General features: G+C 35.6%; 1 protein-coding gene across 1 annotated transcript in view; it reads right to left on the reverse strand.

Moving 5' to 3' along the window:
- Positions 1-3,960: 3,960 nt before the first annotated feature.
- The window catches only part of LOC133181091 (uncharacterized), a 78,207-nt gene continuing 58,346 nt past the window's right edge, over positions 3,961-23,821 (reverse strand). The window contains 34 exon segments of the mRNA XM_061315637.1: positions 3,961-4,050; positions 5,075-5,347; positions 7,052-7,277; positions 7,683-7,797; positions 7,955-8,194; positions 8,532-8,722; positions 9,215-9,392; positions 9,811-9,975; positions 10,431-10,552; positions 10,743-10,894; positions 10,987-11,086; positions 11,237-11,339; positions 11,510-11,716; positions 11,836-11,899; positions 12,017-12,090; positions 12,238-12,472; positions 15,387-15,550; positions 15,751-15,889; positions 16,187-16,381; positions 16,569-16,653; positions 16,818-17,235; positions 17,579-17,822; positions 18,004-18,249; positions 18,431-18,708; positions 18,959-19,223; positions 19,380-19,497; positions 19,676-20,103; positions 20,554-20,790; positions 20,979-21,227; positions 21,465-21,710; positions 22,059-22,169; positions 22,413-22,844; positions 22,979-23,205; positions 23,557-23,719. Coding sequence (XP_061171621.1) covers positions 5,098-5,347; positions 7,052-7,277; positions 7,683-7,797; positions 7,955-8,194; positions 8,532-8,722; positions 9,215-9,392; positions 9,811-9,975; positions 10,431-10,552; positions 10,743-10,894; positions 10,987-11,086; positions 11,237-11,339; positions 11,510-11,716; positions 11,836-11,899; positions 12,017-12,090; positions 12,238-12,472; positions 15,387-15,550; positions 15,751-15,889; positions 16,187-16,381; positions 16,569-16,653; positions 16,818-17,235; positions 17,579-17,822; positions 18,004-18,249; positions 18,431-18,708; positions 18,959-19,223; positions 19,380-19,497; positions 19,676-20,103; positions 20,554-20,790; positions 20,979-21,227; positions 21,465-21,710; positions 22,059-22,169; positions 22,413-22,844; positions 22,979-23,205; positions 23,557-23,719 — 6,667 coding nt within the window. The 3' untranslated portion in view covers positions 3,961-4,050; positions 5,075-5,097.

A 23,821-nucleotide genomic window follows, 5' to 3' on the forward strand; every position in this document is an offset into this window, starting at 1 on the left:
ATGGAAACAAAATTATGATGTATTCATATGGATTTGTTTATATACTGTACTTATAAAATTAAGGCAAAGCACCAATTTGAAGGGGGGGGGGGGGTGAGAACTATCCAAGATTTTGTGTGTGTGAGAGAGAGGGTGTGTGTGTGTGTGTGTGTTAAATCATTAATATTTTGATCTCAAAATCAATAGGGGTCTTTTAAGGTCATAACATATTTCGCATAAAATTTCATTACAAAAGCTGATTCCAGTGGATTTCCTTATTACCAAGCTGGAAAGTTTCTTCAATAATAGGCAAAACTCTTAGGGCAAAATAATGGAATCGGAATTTCTGGTAATATGCTAATCTACACATTGTTGCCTAAATATCTGCAAAGTTTGACGAAATTCTGTGCAGCAGTTTAAGAGGAGTTGCGCTGACAAAAAAAAAAAAAAAAAAAAAAAAGGACTGACGGACTGACTGACGGACGGGTCAAAAACATTATACCCCCCGCAACTTGTTGCGTGGGGTATAATTAAGTCGAAAGACTTTCGTAAAGTTACGTGTTGCTGGGTTTTTTTTTTATCGAATGACCAGTTTGGGTATGCGCAAAGGATCCAAAAGAAATAAACACTCCTTTTTGACTGATGAGTGGATTTTTTTTTGTTTGCAAGAGAATTAAATTTATACTGTTTATCATAATAAGACTTTAACTGCATTTTATTGCACTGCACTACAATGCAATGTTAATCAATAAAATACTCACTTGAGTTATGGCCCTTCTTGATCTTCATCACGAATTCTTTTTCCTATATATTCGCAAGCAAAACTTGATCACCTTTGTAGCCCAACCCTATCCTCTGGGGGTGGGGTCATGATTTGAATAAACTTGAATCTACAATACCTGTAAGAATGCTTTTTTTTTTTTTTTTTTTTTAAATATGATCATGGCTTTTGTGTTCCTGGGAAAAAGATTTTTAGAATTGTTCCATGTATTTCTATGTAAAACTTTGATCTCCCACTAGGCTTCACCCCACTCCAAAGGGTCACGATTTGAACAAATTATAATCTTCACTATCTGAAAATGCTTTTATATAAATATGACTGATCATGACTTTGTTGTTTTTGAGATTTTTCTAGTAATACCCCTGTAAAACTTTGACTGCCCATAGTGGCTCAACCTACACCTGGGGGTCATAATTTAAACAAATTGAATCTACACTACCTATGGATGCTTTTATACAGGAGACCTAAGGGCTTTAATGGTAACCTGAGTAAAATACATTAATTTAGAGGATCCATAGAGTATAAAATAAACTGAAAGATGAAGCTTTGTCATTTGAACAAACTTGAATATCCTTTACCCAAGAATACTCTATGCCAAGTTTGGTTGAAATTGGCCTTGTAGTTCTGAAGAAGATGAAAATTTGAAACGTTTACTACGGCGACAGACAATGGACAAATTTCCATCAGAGAAGCTCACTTGAGCCTCCGGCTCAGGTGAGCTAAAAAGTACCGGTAAAAGAATAAATTTGAATATGACAAAATTTTCTTTCATATTTCATTTATCATTAACATACACTTTATGTTAAATCTCCACAATTTGCAACAATCTCACAAAGATTTAAATTATTTGTCTGTGAAATGCATACACACTCCAGAGGTAAAAAGTGATCATTTCTTTATACTTTTTCCAAATGAGTAAGTCTTTGCTCCATTTTTATGCTCCCGTATCGAAGATTCAGGGGTATATAGTTTTTGCCCTGTCCGTCCATCTGTCTGTCTGTTAATCTGTTTGTCCACAAAAGCTTTGACCTTGCCCATAACTTTTGATTGGTTGGAGCTATGACTTTCATATTTGACGTGTAGTCCTTGTGACAAGACTTTTTTTGGTACCATCATATTTGATCTTTTGACCTTGACCTTAAGGTTTGACCCACTTTTGCAAATTTTTATGAGACTTTAACCTTGGCCATAAGTTTTGAACAGTTGGTGCTTGGGGTTACAAACTTCACATGTGTATTCCTTGTGACAATACCTTCATTTGGATACCAGCCACTTTGACCTTGACCTAGGAGTTTAACCTACTTTTGAAAAACTTTAACTTTGGCCATAATTTTTGAATGGTTGGTGCTAGGGCTTTCATACTTCACATATGTAATCCTTGTGACAAGACCTTCCTTTGGATACCAACCACTTTGACCCTTTGAACTTGACCTAGAACTTTGACCTACTTTCAAAAAAACTTTAACCTTGGCCATAACTTTTTAATGGTTGGTGCTAGGGCTTTCATACTTCACATGTGTAATCCTTGTGACAAGACTTTCCTTTGGATACCAACAACTTTGACCCTTTAACCTTGGAGTTTGACCTACTTTTGAAAATCTTTAATCTTTGCCATACCCTTTAAACATTTGGTGCTACGGCTTTCATACTTCACATGTGCATTCCTTGGGACAAGACTTTCTTTTGGATACCAACAATTTTGGCATTGACCTTGACCTTGGAGTTTGACCTACTTTTAAAAAATTTTAACCTTGGCCATAACATGTGAACGTTTGGTTCTAGGGCTTTCACATTTCACGAACGTGTGTATCACTTTTGACAAGACCTTCCCTTGGGGCCTCATTTGACCTTTTATTTTCTTTTAAAAAACTTTAACCTTCACCATAACTTTTGAACAGTTTTTGAACAGACCTTTCTTTGGATACCAACAATTTTGATCTTTTGACCTGGAATTTGACATGCATTTGAGAAACTTTAACCTTTGCCATAGTGTCATAGGGGCATCAGTGTTTCACAAACACATCTTGTTTTATTTAAAATTATACTCAAAGCATAGAAATGTTCTATTTTGGGGTAACAAAAACATGGAGCATAGAACCAATTTATCCTAAAAACACACCTTTTTTAACACAATTAACATTTGTATCTTTCTCAGGATTTTATTGCTTGGGTTTGAACCCCACAAATAATACTCTTTTTTTTTATCTTCAAATTAGAAAAATTTTCTCCAAAATAATTTTCAGCTGAAAAGTTCTTAATAAGAACTTCACTCAAAATACTGAATTCACAAGTTGAATATAACTTTCATGCATTTGAAGTTATAGGCATTTTGCATGCCTTGTTCGCCCATCTCCTTTAAAGAGTATCACATCCTTTCTGTTTCCTACTCGCTACAGAGGTGATGTGACTCAAAGAAGTAGCTTCTTGATTCCAGAATCAACACAGGAAAGTTAATGACAACAATACATATAGTTGTCTACTCAATTATGGACACAATTTCATATATAGAATATCAATGACTTTTCAGTTTCATACTTCCTACACTGTGGTACCCTGGGGGAAAACACTATAAATACCAGGGTAAAATCATCAAAGGCTAAGGACGGTGAATGTTATTCATCAATTATGTCGGAAGCTGTTTACTGAATGGAATATTGGTGTCTGAGGATGTTCCATTTGCTCTCTCTTCCCCCATTGTACTCAAAAAACAATAAAGATTTATGGTTGTTTTATTAGAAAAGAATAGGAAATACCATTTTATATAAACTTTTAACATGGCAGCAACAATATACATAGATAGTATCTTTACCCTGCAGTATATATAACTTTTTCTGAGTATGCATGATGTAACAAAAATATAATCTATAATGAAAGGTAAAGAAATCTGATGAATTGATATGTACAAAATTGTTAAAGCTAAGTTTCAATTTGCATCAACAAGTATTAAGTAAAAAAAAAAAAAAAAGAAAATATGTTGTAAAATTAACTCATGAAACACTGATTTCAATGCAAGTAAATTGATTATACATGAACAAAAGAACTAAAACGGATATGTTAGATATATTTATCACAGTGGAGTAGCAGAGGCACCCTCATTTTCAAAAGCAGCATTATCTTGGAATTTTCCAAATGTACTAAGGGGTGGATCTTTAGTAGGTGGATCCTCTACTATAGGACCAGCACTATATACATTCTGTTTGGTGTAGGGTGTAAAACCTACATTATCAAAGTCTTTTGGGTCTTCAATACTACTAGATCCTGAAGATTTTCCATTACTACTCTTTGAAGACCTGCAAGTAGAGAAAATCCCTTGACAATCTGAACAATTCAAGACAAGTTCCTGATAAAAGTTTGATCTGAATTTGCTCTTAGCACCTTAATTTATTTACTGGATGGTATTCTTTTCTTTTTTACATTCTAAATGTTCAGCCAAATTCAATTATTGTACTGTAATACTGTTAGTTGGGAAGTCAAAAGGCATCAAGTTCCTTGTAAAGCGTTTTCAGAGCTGCCAACATCATGAAGTGGAAAATCATAAGGTTGGGGTCCAGAGGCTGCCTAGCCCCCTGGACACTGATTTTGATTTTTCCACCCATTTTGTCTACTTTCAAATGATTTAGATTGCAAGTTACCACAGAAACAGACAATGACAATACAATCAAGGGAAAGGACTAGGACTTTTTAAATTTTAAAACAGTGAAAACTGAGGGTGGACAACTATGAAAATTCTGATATCTCACATTTTTGATGAAGAAAAATGGAAATTGGAAGCAAAAAACTGAGAAATTGTGAGGCATACTTTAGACACTGAAAATGTAAGCCTTATGCCAAAATTGTAAGGTTTGGCAGCTCTGAGTTTTTCACCTTAAATTTATGACTTAAAATTTTATGAAATGAGATGCAAATTTTAATAAATACAATACAAACAAAAAGTGATATCACCACATATATATGTAATACCGAGGAATCATCATTGGTCATGAATAAGCAATGTTCTTGGACTTAGTGGGTTACCCTTGACAAAAAATTTACATTCCCATGAAAGATTTGTCAACTATAAGTTTGTTGAATCTTCTGTATATACATGTACAAGATACCCCTTAACTACATGTATTCCCAACAAACAAGATTTTGAACTCCACAAACATTGACCCCCATGATTTAAAATGATTCCACAGTACATATTTTTTAATAAAAATAGCATGTATATCTTACTTCATATATTTACAAAACCCAAGTCCACAATTTCTATGTTATGTGCATGACTACACAGAGTTATCCATTTTACCATAATAAGTGTGACTAAAGTATTACTTTCTATATGTTAGTGTTCTTCTTTAATTTTCAACTCCTTCTACATCAGGATATAGACTGGTTGGGTCGCTTCCTTTAGCTTTGGGTTCAGTTTTAGTAGCAACAGCTCCATAAACAAAGGAACTCTTTGGGTCAACAACCACTTCCTTAATATTGTCATTGTATGTTTCATTGACAAAAGCCGAGGTATTTTTCTCTTCTATGGAGGATGCTGAATTTGAACTCAGCTTGGACTCTTTGTCATCTGACATGAGAGATTTGTGTTTTGTTCCCCTGCAAGGTCAGTATTCAGTATAATACATAACACACAACTACCCAAATTGTTAAGAGAATATTTCTAAAGGAAAAAATAGAGTATTTATACATCTTATTTTGTGATCATAATTTCTGGAATTTTATTTATTTATTTATTTTTTTTTTTAATTCATTTTCATTTTTTTGCATTTATATTAACATGACTGATCCAAAATGAAAATTCCATCAAAGACAGCTACTGCGAATAAGGAAAAAGAGCTAATGGAAGTGCACAGAATAGAAACACACTCTTTTTAAGTGCTATATCTTTCTACTGAACTTGAATTTTACATAAAAAACAAAAAAAAAATTAGCAGCAGAAACTAAGGGAAAGTTAAGTGAGCAGAGGAAGCTATTAACAATTGGGTAGTGTTCTCTCATCCCCAAATTTCCTTCAGATTTCCAGCAAACTAAAGCACACAGATCCTTGAAAGTTCAAAGAAGCCTAAAGTTTAAGAAATTCTTTCATCTTCTTTGTATTTCAGTCAGACTTCCACACATTAAATAGGAAGATTTTTACAATTCCAGATGTGTTGTTTAAGAAAATTTATCATCTCATCTGAGTTTTCTTAAGACTCCCAGCACATTAAAGCATGAAGATTCTCAAGAAAGTCTAACTATCATTCATCTGATTTCCTTCAGATTTCCATTACAAAGAAGCACAAAATCTTGAAAGTCCAGATAAGTGTTTAAGAAAATCTCTCATCTCTGAATTTCTTTTTGAATACCAGCATACTAGAGTGCAGATTCTTGGAGTCTAGATTACAAGCATACGATTTAAGAAAACCTATCTAGAGATCTACAAGGTCAAATTAAAACAGATAGATAGTATTCCATTTCCTTTGTCAGGTGGCATGATCTACTAGGGAAGATTTATGTATTCTTGTGTCCATCTGGAATCATTGATGTCTTCATCCTTATCGAAAAACCTTTCCTGTAATCCATACACATTATTCCATTTTCATCTCATAGTCACTTCTTCCATCAAAACCACTGTACAACTTTAGAGGATCCAATCATTTGTCTATGATGGAAAATGCCATGTTTCAAATTTTCTTCAATTGTGGAGCTGAGGTAGGCATGGTCAAGAGAAAATGGGTTTCAATTCAAAAAGAAAGAAATGTACATGTAGGCACCTGTTATTCTGTAAAGTGCATTTTACAAGCAGTGCTTTGGAAACTTGGTAAAAATATGCAGTGTAATAAATAAACATGTTCATTATACTTGGAAAAAAAAGCTATTAAGGAGTTACTTGGTTAAAAAACTGGTGTTAGTAATGCAATTACTACTTATCACAGGTTACTAGATCTTACATGCAATCTTACAGTCATCTACTGTTGTTATTGAGAAATTAATCACAGAGAGTTTAATGATATATTTCTTGTTAATGATTCTTAAACATGTTTTCATAATTCAAACTGTTTTTTATATGGACACTACAGTATAGTCAATGATACACTTCTCGCCAAAATTCCATTTTGTGTGGACTAGAATTATTTACTACTTTTATTTAACTAATGAAATATTCTATACAAAATCATTTTTGAAAAAAAGTCTTGCAAGTACCATTTTCTTTGGAGTTAAGAACTCAAATGGCCGTAACTGTAATCTCTCAGTGATTAAAAAATACTACATTAGAATTCACTGCAGCAAGCTAGTTCTACTGATAAAATGTGTGCTTACCCTGATGTGCGACAAGCCTTACAACCCATGACCACAGTAGTGAGGAAGAAGAGGGCAGCAAAGGCACCAAGAATGATGGCTAATGTCTTATCCTGCTCTACCACTGGGGCCGGGGTGGAACACTCCTTGTTCTGTCCCTGACCGCCTGCACCATTAGGGTTACTAGGAGTGGTAGCCTTTGTGGTGGTAGAGGTAGGGTTAGAATCTGATCCAGGGCATCCAGGCACTACAAATTATATGAACCAATATGGAAATCATTGATTCATTGAATAAGTAAAGAAAAGCTAGTAAGAAGTACACAAAAATGCATGGTGTATAAATTGAAAAACTTATTTTTGCCACTTCTATTTTTTGTTGGTCTAGATAGGTTTGCAGAAGAATTCTGCCTCCTGTGCAGGAGACTGGTTTTTGCTTTTGTTTTTTTTTGGAGGAGGGGGGAAGGATAAGACTATTTTGCAGGAGTGATCTCCAGGAAGGTGGGACAGGGTGAAAAGGTTTGCACTTAAGAAAGGAATATATGACTTTTGAGTTTACATGTACTTTAACAGTAGTGAAAATATCAGTGTTCCTGTTCTGAATTGTAAGTTGTTTAAAATATATTAACTTTATTTCTTTCACTAATTATACCTACCAATTTTTTTGGTCCATTCTGTAGTTACTGTGACAGGATCACAGAAGTCACAAATACTGCTGGGATTGACTTCATTGGCAATGTAGCATTTACCACCAATAACACATCCTGTTGTCTACACAAGAAACATTGAAAAGTTCAAAACTGTGAATTTGCTGCAGCCAAATGACTATTCGATAGAGTTCTGCAATTTTTACTGATGCAATGTGAAGCAAGACATGTACATGTAGTTACAGAAATAAATACAGTCACTTAATAACATTATAACTTACTGTACTGTTACAACGACCACTGCTTTCACAGACATAACACATTGGGTGGTAAGCAATGAAGAGTCTGGGTTGGCTGACGGCCTGCCCATTGTTACTGACAGACAGACTGACAGCTGAGACAGCAGTGCCAGTGGCTGGTGACATGGAGTCTGGGAGGGTACACACCAGCAGGGTGGAGGTCATAAACTGTGCAGGTGAGTGGATGACACTGCCTGTTGCTGAGAAACCATTAGCGGTCATCTATAAAAGAAGGATTAATATCAGAGTATGAATTCAAAGTTATTTCTTAAAAAAAAGAATATTTCAAACACCAAAATATTGATGTTTGTGAAATATTGAAATTTGGCTTAAATTTGATTTTACAACACACTGCACAAGGACACTGCAAATAAATGTTTCATTAATTCATATAAATTTTAAGTATTTTCTTCTTAGTAAAAAAAAACAAATGAAGGTTTGTAGTGCTGGTGTTGATATTAATTAAACCTTTAATCATAAAAAAAGTAGTCTAAACTGTTTATGTTGTTTATCAGCGCTTTCTGTACAATCTGATCAACAGGTCATACTGAGAGCCTACCTGAGTAGCCTGGTAGTGACATTTTGGAGACAGATCCTCAGAGAATGGTCCACCAGATACCAGCACTGTCCTACAGCCTCCATTCTGTAGAGAACACAGACCATCTGCTTCCAGGCTTGTGATAGAGGGCGCTGCTGACTCCTGAATAGAGCAGTCAGCTCCAATGTAGTCACGATAACATTTACATTGACCTGGAATAAAACAAGTCCTAAATTGTAGGGAGAACATAGAAATTACACATTTGTGAAAATTGATTTTGAGTATAGAAAGAAAATCAAATTTGTACAAAATTCAATTCAACTGAAGCTAAGTTAACCATGTTAACTGGTCTTTTAAACAAAAAAAACCTGATTGGAAAAATACAATTCAAACGTTCTTGAGTTCTGCTTTACATGACCCAAAAAATTTTGACTGTAGGTTTATATATTAACTAACAGTATATGTGTTCCCCTTTCTTAGAAACTTAACAAATATTACTGTACTTTATCTCTTATTACCTTAATTCTTTCCATTGTTATAATATCAATCTTTATTTGCAAATAAATGCTTTACCTTTGTTTTCTATAAAATGCATAAAATCCAGGTAACAAGTAGTACTTTTACTAACCAATACTCAAATCTTTGGTTAACTGTTACTGGTTGACAACAGTAGATGATACATGCTACTTTCACTTTATTCTTACCTCCTTCACACTGCCCATTGCTGCTACAGTCATTAGGACAAACCAGGTTCATGATTTCTGCTGACAGAGTTTGGAAGCTTGTGTCCGTACTCATGGCGGGAGCCATCTTGGTCAGCTGGGCTTCACACTGTACCTTAACAATGCTGTCTATAGATACACCACTGGTTCCATCGTTTGTCTGTAATATGCAGGTAATTTGTTTTCAGAAACATCAAATCATGAGATACATGTTCTTGTGATATTTAGTTGAAATCTGAACAATCTATGACGTCATCTTAAAATGTTTATTTGCAAATCACTACGTCTGTACTGCCCTTGCCAATATTTTACTCCCTGCCATTACCACATGTAAATTGTTACCTATCACAGATAACTTAAAGCCTATTAAAATTAATATTTATAAATGGTGCTGATAGACCTAAAAGTAGGTATGATGAGGCATTTATTTACAAGAGTCAATAGAGAAAAAGAGCTTTTTGTGAATCTCTTAAAATGTCTTATGCCTCAAAAAAAGTATCCATGTTTAGCTTTAAGCATCAAAATATTGACTAGAATTTTCTCAAAGAGACCAAACATTAGAGAGCTGACATACTAACCAGTATGGTTTGAACACAGATGTCTTTGATGGCCTCTGTAAAGCTAGAGCCCACCAGTGTCTGACATTTGTTCATTAGTGTACTGCTTCCCATCATGTTGTCACAGTATTGACCAGCTGTTGTCAGAGTCCAGTTACCAGAGGCAGACCTCGTCAGTTCTGCGTCCTATTTAAAATGCAGGCATACATGTTAAAACACAATTTCACTTAACTCTCTACATATGAATACAGTTGAACTTTGATATCTCTAACACGGTCAAAGTAAGTTGGGATTCCATTGCACATTTTCTTTGCTTTTTTTAACCTTGATATCTCAAATCCTCGGATATCGCAACATTTTTTGGTCCCATCAAGTTCAAGAAAACAAAGTTTGACGGTATATCTACAGTGTATGTTATTTATAATTCTGAAGAAATTTTTCTAACTTCACAATGGGAAGAATAAACATTTGAGAAAAAATCTTTCTAAGCACTTTATCTAAAAACAATAAGGCCTCCCCAACTTTTCTTTCTCTATGCAATTGAAGAGAGTAAGAGAAAATACCATGCTGACATTTTTTATTTCATCATTTATTTTAAATATTAGCAATATTAACTGCAGCACATTACATCTTGTACTTACCTGAGGATCATAGTTTACATCAATACCAGACAGTCCTGCCCAAGGACTCTCAACCGCTCTCTTGTTCCTCCTGTTACCAACAGAATTAGACAGCTCTACCAAATCTGCCGTCACATCCTTGCCTAAAAACAAAGGGATTTAGTAAGAAATAAATACAGTTGAAATTGTCAAAAGAGTTACCCTTTTTTTTTTAAAGGAACAACCAACCAATTTTTTTTTAGTGAACTCTGTCAAATATTTATTCAATTTCCTTTTGAAGGAGGCAATCAAAGACTTTTATTAATATTAAAAAAAAAATTAAAATAAACATACCTGATGTAGTGAGTGGACATGTCTTTGATATCAGCATTGGTTCACACCGGTTCTGAACCAGACTGTTATCACCAGTACAGGTACAGTAAACCGGAGGTTGGTATGTTGGATCTGCAGGTGCTCCAATGTACAGACTGTCCCCAGCCTTATTCCTATGAAAGAACATATGGAAATAATGGATTTTCGTGTAAAAAGGATGAGAAAATATTAAATATAATCATATCTAGGGCATTTCTGCACTTACCTCCATCCTTTGATGAAGTGAGCTTTGTTGGTAGTCAGACTACCAGTAACAGGCATGGCCATATCATTGTTCTTGTTGGCATCATACACACCACACAATCCTAAAGGAAGAAGAGCACATTTTTTGACAGTTAAAAATTCATTCATTTCAAAGACCTAAAACATGAATACATGGAAGACATGCAAGTATCATTCATAAGAGATCTGCCCTAACAGTGTACATGTAGGCAAACCAAAATCAAAGAACAAACCTTCAGATCTGAGCCAGTCCAAAGATGAAGGCACCACAAACACCCCCAATTTATTGCTCGACTCTCTTTGAATCACCACCAGAGCAGCAGTGGGTAACTCAACCTGAAAACAAAATGGACTCTCTGATAAAAAAAAACAGTACTAGATATTTTTTTTAAAAATCAATTAAAAACATAAAAAAATGAAAAACATGGAATGTTATTATTTATACATCTCAGCTGAATAAAACACTCAATAAAAATGTAGAAGTACTCCTATGACCTCAGTCTTACCATGATGAGATTTCCGTCATTGTCCTGGTAGATCTTGGTACCTTGAGCAAGGTCTCCATTCTTGTATAACTTGACTGGTGATTCTAATGGAGAACCTTGGGCCTTAGTACACACATCAACCACTAGAACATCATCCTGTGACTTCACCATAGCTGCACAAGTACAGGTTCGAGATCGAGAAGTGCAAGCCTGATTCAGAATGTGTACCTAAAATGAAAGAAAAAGTGTTCTTACCGGTTGCTTTGACAATTTGTAGATATGACAATTTGGACTTATCTACAATTGAATTTACAGAGAAATGTAATAAGATTATGTTTATTTTTTACCTCATATGGCATGGTAGCATGCTTGTACAATGTAAATTCTCCTCTGTATCTGTTCTTGACTGTCCTGAGAATAGATTATATAGATAATTTATAAAATTGTATAATATATGAAAATCATACAGCACAACATGCATTTGAGTGCTTTAAATAAATCTGATAGGATGAGCAAATAGATGCTTACATTCCATCAAAAGTAACAATGTAAGAGTCGGAAGATGAACAGAAAGCTGGCTGATCAGTGTCGGTTGCAACAAGCTACAAAACAAATGGAAAACATTTAGGTACATGCTAATTAATCTTTACCTATTGTGATGGTTAAAGAGTCAAAACTGCTTCACTGGTACATAAGGTCTTGCACAAATTGTTCCTGCATACTTCCTTTCATAATCATAAATGAAATACCTTCATGTCTGGCAACTGTCTAGTAAGAACCAGCTGATTGTCTGTGTATTTCTCCACCACCATACTTAAGTTGACATCCTGAACTCTGTCGTACAACATATCACTACTGGCCACCAATGGGATCTGCGTGCCTCTCTCCCAGTTGTCAGAAGTGAAAGTGAAAGTACAAGGATCTGCAACACCATTCGCTTTATGCACAACTACTTGTGGTATTCTTTCTTGATTTCCAGTACACCTTCAAGAATCAATAGATAAATGTCAATAGTAGTAAATTGAAGTTTTGAAGGTGGTCAGTGGCAACAAACATAGTAGCTGGCACATTTATGAATAAATTAAAATCCTCTCAGGAATAAAGACATAATCATACATGTACACCTACATACATGTATAATCATATGATTTTTATCTACAGTACAGGCCACGAGTTTTCCCCGTCGCACGGTGGAAAACACACCGTGTGAAATGCTCTGTGTCACACCGTGTACACGGTGTAGCACGGTGTATGTGGATTTGAAATACACAGGTAGGCACACTGTGCCGCACCGTGTCTTGAAAAATCCCAGCTAATGCTCCCCGTGTCGCACCGTGCCCAGAAAATTTCCTCCGTGCCGCACCGTGTTCATAACATTACAGAGAAAATCGTTTGGTTCAGATAAACTCTTTAAAATTTAAAAACAATTAATAACTTTGATTTATATATGTATAATTATCGTTTTAAAATCTAGAAGACATTGAATGTGCTCTGTATCGTACAAATGACACATGTAGTAGGATTAAATATCGGTAGCAGAAAATTTAAATAGTTTTGAATTTATCGTGCGCCCAGAAGTTCGTATTTTGTAAAGTTATTTAGTTACTTTTTAAAATTATCATTTGGATTGAAATTTTTAATGTCCGAAGAATTTAATTCCATGAGCTCATTCATGCATCGAAGAAAGGCTACAAATAGCATGATCCATCAAGCTGCATTACATGTAGTATACGATCCGAGCTGCAGTTGTTTTAGTATACAATCAAAGCATTAATTTTATATTCCTGAGTAGAGCACATTTATTTTGTTGGTCTTATATTATTCTGAATTTATAAGCGAGAATCGACAGCAAACACACGCAATCCCTGTGTACAATAATGTGCGTATTTCTCGTAGCAGATTTTGATAAACTAGTATTTTGAAAATCCTTTCAGTGTAAGTATGTAATATTTTTTTCTTTAATTGAAAAGTGTTTATAGAAACAATGTCAGAGAGAGAGAGACCCCCTTTCCCATAAAATCGTCGTTTTATAATGTTCAAGAGTATTTCTCGTAACAGACGATTGTCTTTATCTTTTCATAAACTAGTATTTATGCTTTTGTTTTAAAATCCTTTCAGTGTAAGTATTTATTTTAATACGGTAAGTTCTTATTTAAATGAAAAGTATGTCAGAGAGAGAGAGAGAGAGATTCTTACAAATTTAAATCTTTGTTTTATTTACATTACCAAAGTTACAATTAACCATTGTATAATACTATTTAAACTCCGTAACTTCGTTTCATATTCAACTCAGTTACAACATGTGTTCAATCAATTTGTTCTCCGTAACACCCGAAATCCTTGTGCTCTACCTGTCAATCAAAATCGCGGCTAGATGGCCCTGAAAGTTTGTTTACGCGGAAAGTATTTCTCTTGTGATTTGAAACATTCTTATCGTCAGTTCCGAGTTTACACCTTTCTTTAAAATATATTGGGATACAGCCGGAGGGCCGGGGCGCTGTTTGTTTATCACACCTTTCAAATTCTTTCGTCCTGACCATATCATGTGTATAACACACTCAAGTGACTACCAGCCGGATTCATCTACCGGGTTACACCACCAGTCCACCACACGTGTATACTTTGACTTGATTTTAAACTTACTTGTAAATTATCTTATTCAGACACATATAAACATGTAACCTGTTAGATTATGACTGTTTTATTTAACAATAACGTAACATATAAATTCATAGACTTTCAATTAATTTTTAATTAGCTGAATCGCTTTCTAAAAGCGGGGGGGGGGGGGGGGGGGGGGGGGGGGGGCGGGCGCTAGGTTTTTTTTTTTTGTTGTTATAACTACACATTTTCTTCCTTAACACCATAATAATTTAATACTTTGACCATGAGAAACTTAATTTGTTCTATGCATCCCCGCTCTACATTCGCTAATTGATTTTTTTTTTGCAAACCTTACGAGAATTTTTCATAAAATAATCTCAGAATAAGGTAATATTTGTACAGTAGTTGAAAAACAGGTTTGAGTAACCAAAAGTCGGCTTTGTGTGTGTGTGTGTGTGTGTGATATTTACCTCCATGTTTTACATGATTACAGATTGCAATAATCCTTAATCGAAAGTACATGTATAATTCACCGAGTAATAATCAGAGAGTAGAGATCATGTGTGTGTATCTAAAACGTTTTTTTGATTTTATTTATTTAGATGCATATATTTTTTTTAAAAATCTTTTTATGTAGAAAATGATTTATGAAATAAGCTATGCATCTGATAAATACCACATATGATTGCATACGTACGGTGAAAGAGATCTTGTTAGGAAAATGACTGTAATTTAAATGAACACAGTTGTTATGATCGAGAGAAAAGACAACCAGGTAATTAATTTACGAAAGTGTATTCCTTCGTATTATAATAATAGTCTGACTATTGAACATATTTTTTGTCTCGTATAGTTAGGTTTTTGAAACGTGACTTACGTGGATGTACGTACACATTTTGAGGAGTTTATAAGCACGCGGATCTTCGATTTTATGGTATCTTATTTGTTCAAACATCTGTATATCGGTAAAGAAGTAGTAATATTTAAGAAAAAGTGAAAAAAAATCTGATTTGAAAGGAAATTTACATAATTGATTAAATAAAGAAATGAAAAGTTTTTATTATAAGTTCTGCGTGATATCATGATGGGACATTGTGATACACCGCGCGTACACACCGTGTTACATGTACACGGTGCGCAGACACCCTCACTTCAAAGATGCCGACATTGATCGAGGCCCAAGCTAACACGTGGACTTTCGGTCCACGGGGCCCCGTGTTTTTCGGGGAAAACTCGTGGCCTGTACTGTAGTTTTTAAATTAGACAATATTTAATAATTATTTGGACCACTTACATAGGTGTGGAGACAGGATTGTTGCTAAGCTGGAGTTTGACCTTCACCTGGCATGTTTTTCCAACCTCACACTTGTCACTGGGGGACTCTGAAAGCTTCAGACCAAGGGTCTCTTCTGTCCCTCCCTCTATCAGCCGCAGGGTAGACTTAGCATTGATACTTGTCTGAAAATATGAAAATACGCAATCCATGTTATACATGTCTATGCTAAGTACAAGTCAATATCATATGCTCAAAATAGCAAAATAGTTCATGTATATAACAATATGTTACATAATTGAGTAAAATTTTATTTCAAGCCATTCTCTTTAATTAAGAATTATGATTACAAAATACAAATGTTTAAAGGTAAGAATGTGCATACTACAAGATTTGGCAGTGGAATACAGGTAGCTGCAATCTTGTCATACAAGGTTTGTAGTTCTAATTCTGTACGTCGGACTGTATCTCCATCACAAGACTTAAGATTGGCTGTCACACACTGCAGGGTACTTTCATAAGCACTGAAATAGTGAAAAAAAACACAAAAATCTATTAAATCAAGTATTTTACAGTGTATAATTCTCAATAATCACTTACAAAATTAATACAAAGGCAAAAAGTGTTTACTGCAGGATGACAAAAAATACCACTGAGTTCAACTTGCAATCCACCTGATTAATTTTTGAAAAGATGTTATCTAGTAGATAAACATCCAAACATCTATCATCTAAAAGGCAATTTCCCTTTGTAATTTATAATGTAAAACTGTATAAAAAACTCATTCAATTCAGCAATATAAAAAAATTTGGACTACTGACCTGCAGCTGGGGTTGGCCTGGAAAGCACTGATACATTTCTTGGCTGCATCCAGTTGACAGTCTGTCTGTGACCTACAAATAGTGTCCTTCGCTGCCTTCATCTCGGACAATGCACCCTGGAAGTGATAGCCTACCTCATCATCTTTACAACTCTGGATTAATGCTGTGACATTCAGTATGGTGTGAGGCAGCATACTTGTAAGAGAAAGCAGAAAAATATGCATTCAATAAATTTCGAGTCAGGACCTTTAATATGTAAATAAATTATTTGTAAAAAAAAAAAGGTATCTCTTTATCACATGATATACATGTACCTAAGTATATTAAGGCCGGAATCATTCATAAAATTCAGTATACCAATTTAAGTCGACTAATAACTTACTCGCAGAAAGCTTTCATGTCCTTGATTGATCCAACCTGGTTCATGGCAAGTGTGGCCGCTGGGAGAATCTGGCATGTGTCTGGCTCTAAAAAAAAGAACTTTTTTTTCTTCACAATTTTCTTTTCTACTCCAATCTAAGCAATATTCAGTAAGAAAACTTGCTCATCATGAGTCATTCAAGATATTCCCAAATACAAAGGAATAAAGCATGCAAACTGAAAAATTCACATCTCTGTTATTAAATCTCACCCTCCATTAAATCACAGGACCTCTCCTTAGCACACATGTCATTAATGACCACATAAAGCTCTGATCCGACGCCCGCGATGAAGCCAGCTACATCACTACGAAGACCAGATGATGAGCTACGGAGGTTATTTACAATACAATTAAAAGCCTGGGTTGCCCCCATGCACTGCATGGCTTTGACCTTTAAGTACATGTCTTGGTGACTCTTCAGTCCTCGTGTCATAAGATCCAAGACGTGCAGGTTAAATGCTGCCATCTTCCCTTCACTGCTCTTGTCTTCCTTCATCATTTTTGCCATGGACTTTTCCATTTCCTTTGACATCATGTCGATGACAGATGATGAGATGTTGTCCATTGACATCTTCCACTGACTCATCTTCATCATGGGGTCATTACCCATAATCATGTCCCATGTCATCTGAAATGTACAGAAACATTCAATGATGGATACAAATATATAAATGTAAGATGGAATGTTAAAAAACTCTGAACAGTGACTGTACTTAAAGTCAATAAATGGATACATCTGTAGAATTTCTTAAGCTTAAAATATCTACTAGGCATTAAGCCAACAGTAAATCTTAACAACAACGAACATCTACACTGCAATTTATAAAAGAACACAAAATTGATATCTTTTACCCATAGTACAAACCTTGGTTTAATCTGTCCGATTTTAACAATATCTTAGTCTAATATCTTTAACACTACTTGTATTTAAGTAATACTGACATACTTCTCCATTAACTGTACATGTTTACCTGAGAGGTAACTTGATTGCGGATCTTGGACACATTGGTCATCATCATTTCTCCCTGAAGTACTCCAAGAGAAGAGTAATAGAACTTATTCATGCAGAGGTCCAGGGTATTAGAGCAGTCCATTTTCTTTGCTTTGGCTGCCTTGTCCTTGACTGCACTCAAGGCCATATCTAGGGCTCCCTTACTAAACATGGAGCAGCGACTAGTCTTGTCCATTACACAGGCATGTGCCATATCAATGGCCCTATTTAATTAAATAATATTTATTATAATTATGCATGGTACATGTACATATATCTTTAATGTCTCATTATTGTCCATTTGGAATTTGAAAGAAAGCTGTTTAGCACATTAAAAGCTTTATTACTAATTTAACTGAGCAAGGTTAAAACAGTGTAACTTTCTACATAAAAACAGACACCTACATGCACATGTGAGCATTCTCCATGTTATTATTTTCAGACAACAAATGATCGAGACTTTCCACACAGTACATGGCCTGGTCTGCCTCACAACTCATTGGTTCCTGGCAGGAGTGTCCGGGAATCATTGGACAAACATTGTACACAGCTTTGTGTATCATACCCAGCATGTGGTTAGCTACCATCATCTGTCCTGATGAGCAGTTTCCTATGTTCTCCATGTAGCACTGCATTGCAGTTGTGTATGTCCTAAAGAAAGCATTTAATTCAACATATAATCATGTAAACATGCACTTTAATATTTACCAATTTATTTTTAAAAACACAATCTTAACAATTATTTCTATAAAGACGAAACTTCTTATCCAAATTTAAACACAGATATTTATATTTTTCATCTTCCACTTCAACCCCCTTGCATCTCACTTACTCGTGCATTGTGCTGCAATCCACAAATGGACTTTCCAATTCCCAGTACAGGTATTTAAGACAGGCAAAGGCTGCTGTCGTGTTACAAGTGGCAGTCATAGGTCCCTTTTTCATACATTTTGGCAACTCCATTTTGGGTTCTTCCATTTTGTCACAGGACTTGAGAAGGTCACTGGCAATGCAATATGCCTCTTCTGCTCCTCTTACAACCTCCATTTTGATTTCTTTGGAGCAGCCAAATGAGTTTGATCTTAAACAATTCATGGTTGCCCCAAATGACTGGAAAAAAATATTGTACATTAAGAATATGTATAGCTCACATTACAATGGCAATTTAATCTTTTCTCTTACTCTATTTGAGAATTATCAAAATAATAAAAAGGAAGATTTTAAATTAAGACATTTCCACTAGGGGAAAAATAATGAAAATCACAACTTAATTTTGTGTTGATAAATCCCTATTTATTACATCAATTTCTCTTTTAAACAAAACTAACAATGCAGAATATTTAAAGAAGAAAAAATACACATAATACCTGCAGTAAGGATCATCATCTTTGTTATTTGTCATGTTCCTCTCTACAGCCATCTTCTTCATCATCTCAGTGGTTTCCATGCCACAGGTCATCAGGTCATTTGGAGAACAGGTAGCAAAATGTTCATCACACACCCCAGAGAAGTCTCTGATGGTGACCAGGAAAGTGTGGTAGCTGCCTAACTGTTCTACTTCTGCAGGGCTACATTGACTCATGGATGACTTTACAAGAGTGAGACACGACTGGAAGGCTCCATCACTACAAAGATGGTAGTAGATTTGGATAATAAGAAAAGGAATTCCTCATCTAAACAAACGTTCCATCATGTGTTGACAAAATTTAGATATAAAGCTTTATTTTCTCAAAAACTTTCTGCAATCAAACTGTGGTTGTTAGAAAGTCCTCACTACTTACCTACAGAAAGCTTTCTTGTCTCCTCTGTTTAGATTGGCTGAGAATACAACAGGGAAAGTATAGGCAGCCAAACACTGAGCTGCCATTTTAGTGTCACATGATCCAGCTGACTGGTCACCTAGTCAAAGGAGAAAATTTATTTAAATTTACAGGGAAATAATTTTCAAGATTCACAATTGAATTAAATAAATCTGTCCATTTACAATGATTAAGAATGACTAACTGATGTAGAAGCTCATGATTCTATCAAGGAAAATTTCCATTATGGCTTAACTTTATTTTCCTCTAAATCTTACTTGTTTTTGTTTCCATGGAGGTTTCTCCTGTATTCACTTGTGCACAGACCTGCTCCGTCAGCTCTGCCGTCAAGGCGAAGGAATTCCCATACATAGCTGTCAGGAACTTCCTGGCGTCCTCAGACTGGTTGTACATCAAACACTCATACATCATTTGCATGCTCCTGCAGATCCTCTCTAGAGAACTGCTGCTGGTTTGAAGGGCTGCAGTGATGTTCCCAATAAACATATTTCCACATTGGTTGAGGCCCTGTGCTTCTGCTGATAGGGTCGATGGAATGAGGGAACTGTCTATTGAGAAAGCATTACAGGACCCCATGTTCTGTCTGCCAAACCATAGCTGGGAGTCGAAGATCTGCAGCTGAATCATGTTACAGCCTCGCAAGTGTCTGGCAGCACAGTTCTTTATTGAAAAGGCTTCTTGCTCACTGCAAATATAGCACAAAGGTTATGAATAAATCTATCAGTCTGAGAAAAGATTGGCATTATAACAAACTGAATACAAGTAAACTACTGTATTAGGGGAAATTTTCGCCCCCAATTTATTTTCATCCCTTTCACCCTACTCCCAGTTGGGCGAATTTAAAACTGGGCGATTTCAAAGAACACAGTATAATTTCTTAAGCAGAAATTTGACTGGGCAAATTTAAAATGGGGCAAAATTGTTTCCAAGTTTTAAGGGCAAAAATAACACGGGGCAAAAATAACCCTTATACAGTATACACTTAAACAAACTGCAAATACCAATCAGTCATGTAAATTCTTATTTGCAATGCTTCATATGAATACCATTCAAATTAAAATCAGAAAAATTGCAACTAATTCACTCTTCAACAGAATGTACATGTAAATGAGAAAGAAATACAGAGTCTACATACGTGCAAGATGTCTTGCTTAGCAGGGGAGCATAACAATTTCCAGCCTCCTTTAGAGAGCATGTGGGTGGGGGTTGACAGCTGCGATACAATGTGGCTGACATGTCCTGACTATAACAGTATGGGAGAACCTTGTATGCTGGCATCAGAACCTCTAAGTAGGAGGACACATCATGTATATCAGAACCAGAGCAACCAGCAGTCTGAGTACTGTAGCATTCCAACATCTGCGGAAGTTTACTGAAAAATGCACACAAACAAAATACATGTATTTATAACGATAACATTTCTTCTACTGCAAAGTTTTCCCTCATGTTGCAGAAGTACCCCTACCAAGACTCATACTTTAGCAAATTACCTGACTGTGTCCTATTATCCACTTATTTATGATCCCCACCAGAATATCATTTCCCTTCTTATCAGCTTACCTGCAGGTTTCTTTTGTGACTCCTTTGCTGTAGTCCCCTAGTACAGAAATACATTCCTTGGCCTTCTTGACATTACAGATGTAATTACTGCTGCTGGTACTGTAACATTGTCTAAGTGCCTGGACAAATGGACAGGTGTCCCCAATCACACTCTGTACATAATCCTGGATATAGGACAGTCCTATCTTCTGATCTGTCGTACAGGACACAGTACGCTTCTCTACACAGGCAACAGCATAATGGTATGCTCTAAAATATAATATCAAATTTTCTTAATATGCAATACATTTTTTGCTGACCTAATTTCCATACAGCATGTATATCATACCTGAATTTTAAGATTTGACATCATTTTCAATTTTAATATAACTAAAAGAAAGACTGTGCACACAGACTTCCCATTTGTGTAAAAAGGTTCATTCAATTCACTGGTGACACAATAAACTGAAATCAAAAGCAAAAGCAAAGTACATATAAAAAGCACACCTGCAGAGTTTGTCCTGAGGAGCTGCCCTGCTGCTGAGATAGGGGAAAACTGCCATGTAACATCCATAAGCTTCATCCACTTTACAGAGAGGTGGGGGAGCCACTCTGTTATTGGCTGGCTGATCACAGATTGGTTTTGTTTGATTAACAATAGTTCCCATCACAGCCATGTACAACAACTGGTGAGCTGGTGAACACTTGGCTATCAGTGGACGTAATTCCGGTATCACAGAGTTGTTCAAAATACTGGAAAACATGAAAGCTACATGTAAATACATGTATGTATTTTTCTAAACTTTCCTTTCATGATTTTACAATTCACTATATGCAAACCAAAATTTCTTGATTAGAATGAAAACTTTCAATTAACTCTATTCTCTTGAAACTGTACACCCCCACCCCTCCCAAAAAAAAAACAAAAAACAAATGTGGCACATACATGTAAATCTATATGTACATTTTATGCTACTCGTAACATTTTTCACACTATTCACTTCCAAACATGTACATGTATAAATTGTAAGAGGCTGTTCAAATTCAGAAGATCAAGGAAGTAGGAATAAAATAACTTATAATTCATTTTCTGTAACTTACTCGCACAGAACTGGATGTTGTGATACAGGAACAAAAGGTCCCACTAGTTGTGCTGAGAATCCAGAGATGATTGTGGAAATCCTGTATACATCACATGTCTCGTTTCCTGAAAAACACATAAATTATGTTATAACTTCATATTCAACCTCTATAGCTCTCTGTGGTGTCCAAGACCCAAGGAGGAAATTCCTTGAATTGGTGAATATAGGAAAGCGTGCATTTCTTTTTCAAAACTTATATACAATTGTTTATAAATTCTCTGAAACCAGACCGTATTCCTCTCTATTGTTTTCCTTCATATAACATCATAAAACTAGAAACATAAAAAATTACAAGAAAATATCTCTGTTACCTTGAAGCATATGGTCAACCACAGATCCTACGCTGGCATCAAGCATGCCTGCCACCTCCTTAGCAGTCAGGTTCATTTTGTCCTGAGTGCCATTAGCCATGTGTTTGGACAGCTCCTCAAGTCGAGCGTAAGCCGGCATCTTGGCCATTCCCTGAGTCAGGTTCCACAACATCCAGCCCTTCCACATGACTTGCTCAGTATATCCCTTACAAGCCTCAGTTGTGTATTCAGCCATTTCATTTATCATGTACATGACACTGCTCTGGGCCACTGGAGAGAGATTCTGGTGGCTCAGACAGGACGTTAACTCAGCGAGAGCTTCACAGAATACAGGGCCGAACCAGTCTGGGTACATTAGGGCTCTCCTGAAGCTAGCTATGTAGTCAAGGTTACAGACTGCTACACCCCTTGTCTCATCTCCAAATAAGGCAAGCCTACAATATTCACATCATGATTGTAAATTTGAGTTAATTCATCACATCATTTTATCCAAAAATTCTCTCGTTTAATACCATCGTAAATTCTAGTAGTTCTCCCAACCACTCGTTTCATTTTAAGACAGACTTACTGTGCAGCGTTTTCCATTTCTGTGGTCACGTTACGTAGGAGTGGTGACAAACTAGCAAACACAACCTCGGCAGTCATGTTCTGGGCCTTCTGTGCATACTTGGCCATCAACATAGAGTTCAGAATGCCTGACATTGGTTTGTTATCTCTTTCATTGTCCATCTTCATCATTATGTTGTACTCCATAATCATCTTTGCAACCATTTCCTCTGTCATTTTGTACATATTCTACAAATGTAGGAAAAGGTATTTTAATTCATCAAGTCTTGAAACCATTATGAAAATTTTCAAACATTGGTCACCTAAACTTTCAGTAGAATAGTAATAATCTCAATGTTATTTCATAATAAGCATTAAAAAAATCCTTCTGGAAGTCTAATATGCACAAAATGAAAATGTATTCTGATTGCAGGCAGAATAATTTGTTCCTTACATGTAAATATTCATGTACTGTACCTCATTTTATAAAACATGCTGAAGATAGCATCTGGTCTTGGTATATATTGGAATCTAAATTAAAACAGTCTTACTTTCTCAAATATTAGCTAAGCAATAATACATGTATGTGTTATGCTTTACCTGGTTATCTTGGAAAACTCTATTGAGCGCTCCACATTTCATGGTCACTCTGGCCATGACATCAAATACCATGCTAAACACAGGTACACCTTGGGCTACTGCACATCCAGAGGTGTGGTTGGCAATGCAACCCAAAGTGGTCATAAGGTCTGACCTGTCCACACTTTTGTTAAAAAAAAGAGAAAAAAAAAGATACATGTATCCATTGTCTGCTCTTACCTAGGCACTAGTGAAAGGATATATAAAATCAAATTGCTAGGGCCTA

This window comes from Saccostrea echinata, unplaced genomic scaffold, assembly GCF_033153115.1.
Source record: "Saccostrea echinata isolate AGI-Se365-2 ecotype Australia unplaced genomic scaffold, CSIRO_AGI_Sech_v1 ptg000008l, whole genome shotgun sequence".
Lineage (NCBI taxonomy): Eukaryota > Metazoa > Mollusca > Bivalvia > Ostreida > Ostreidae > Saccostrea > Saccostrea echinata.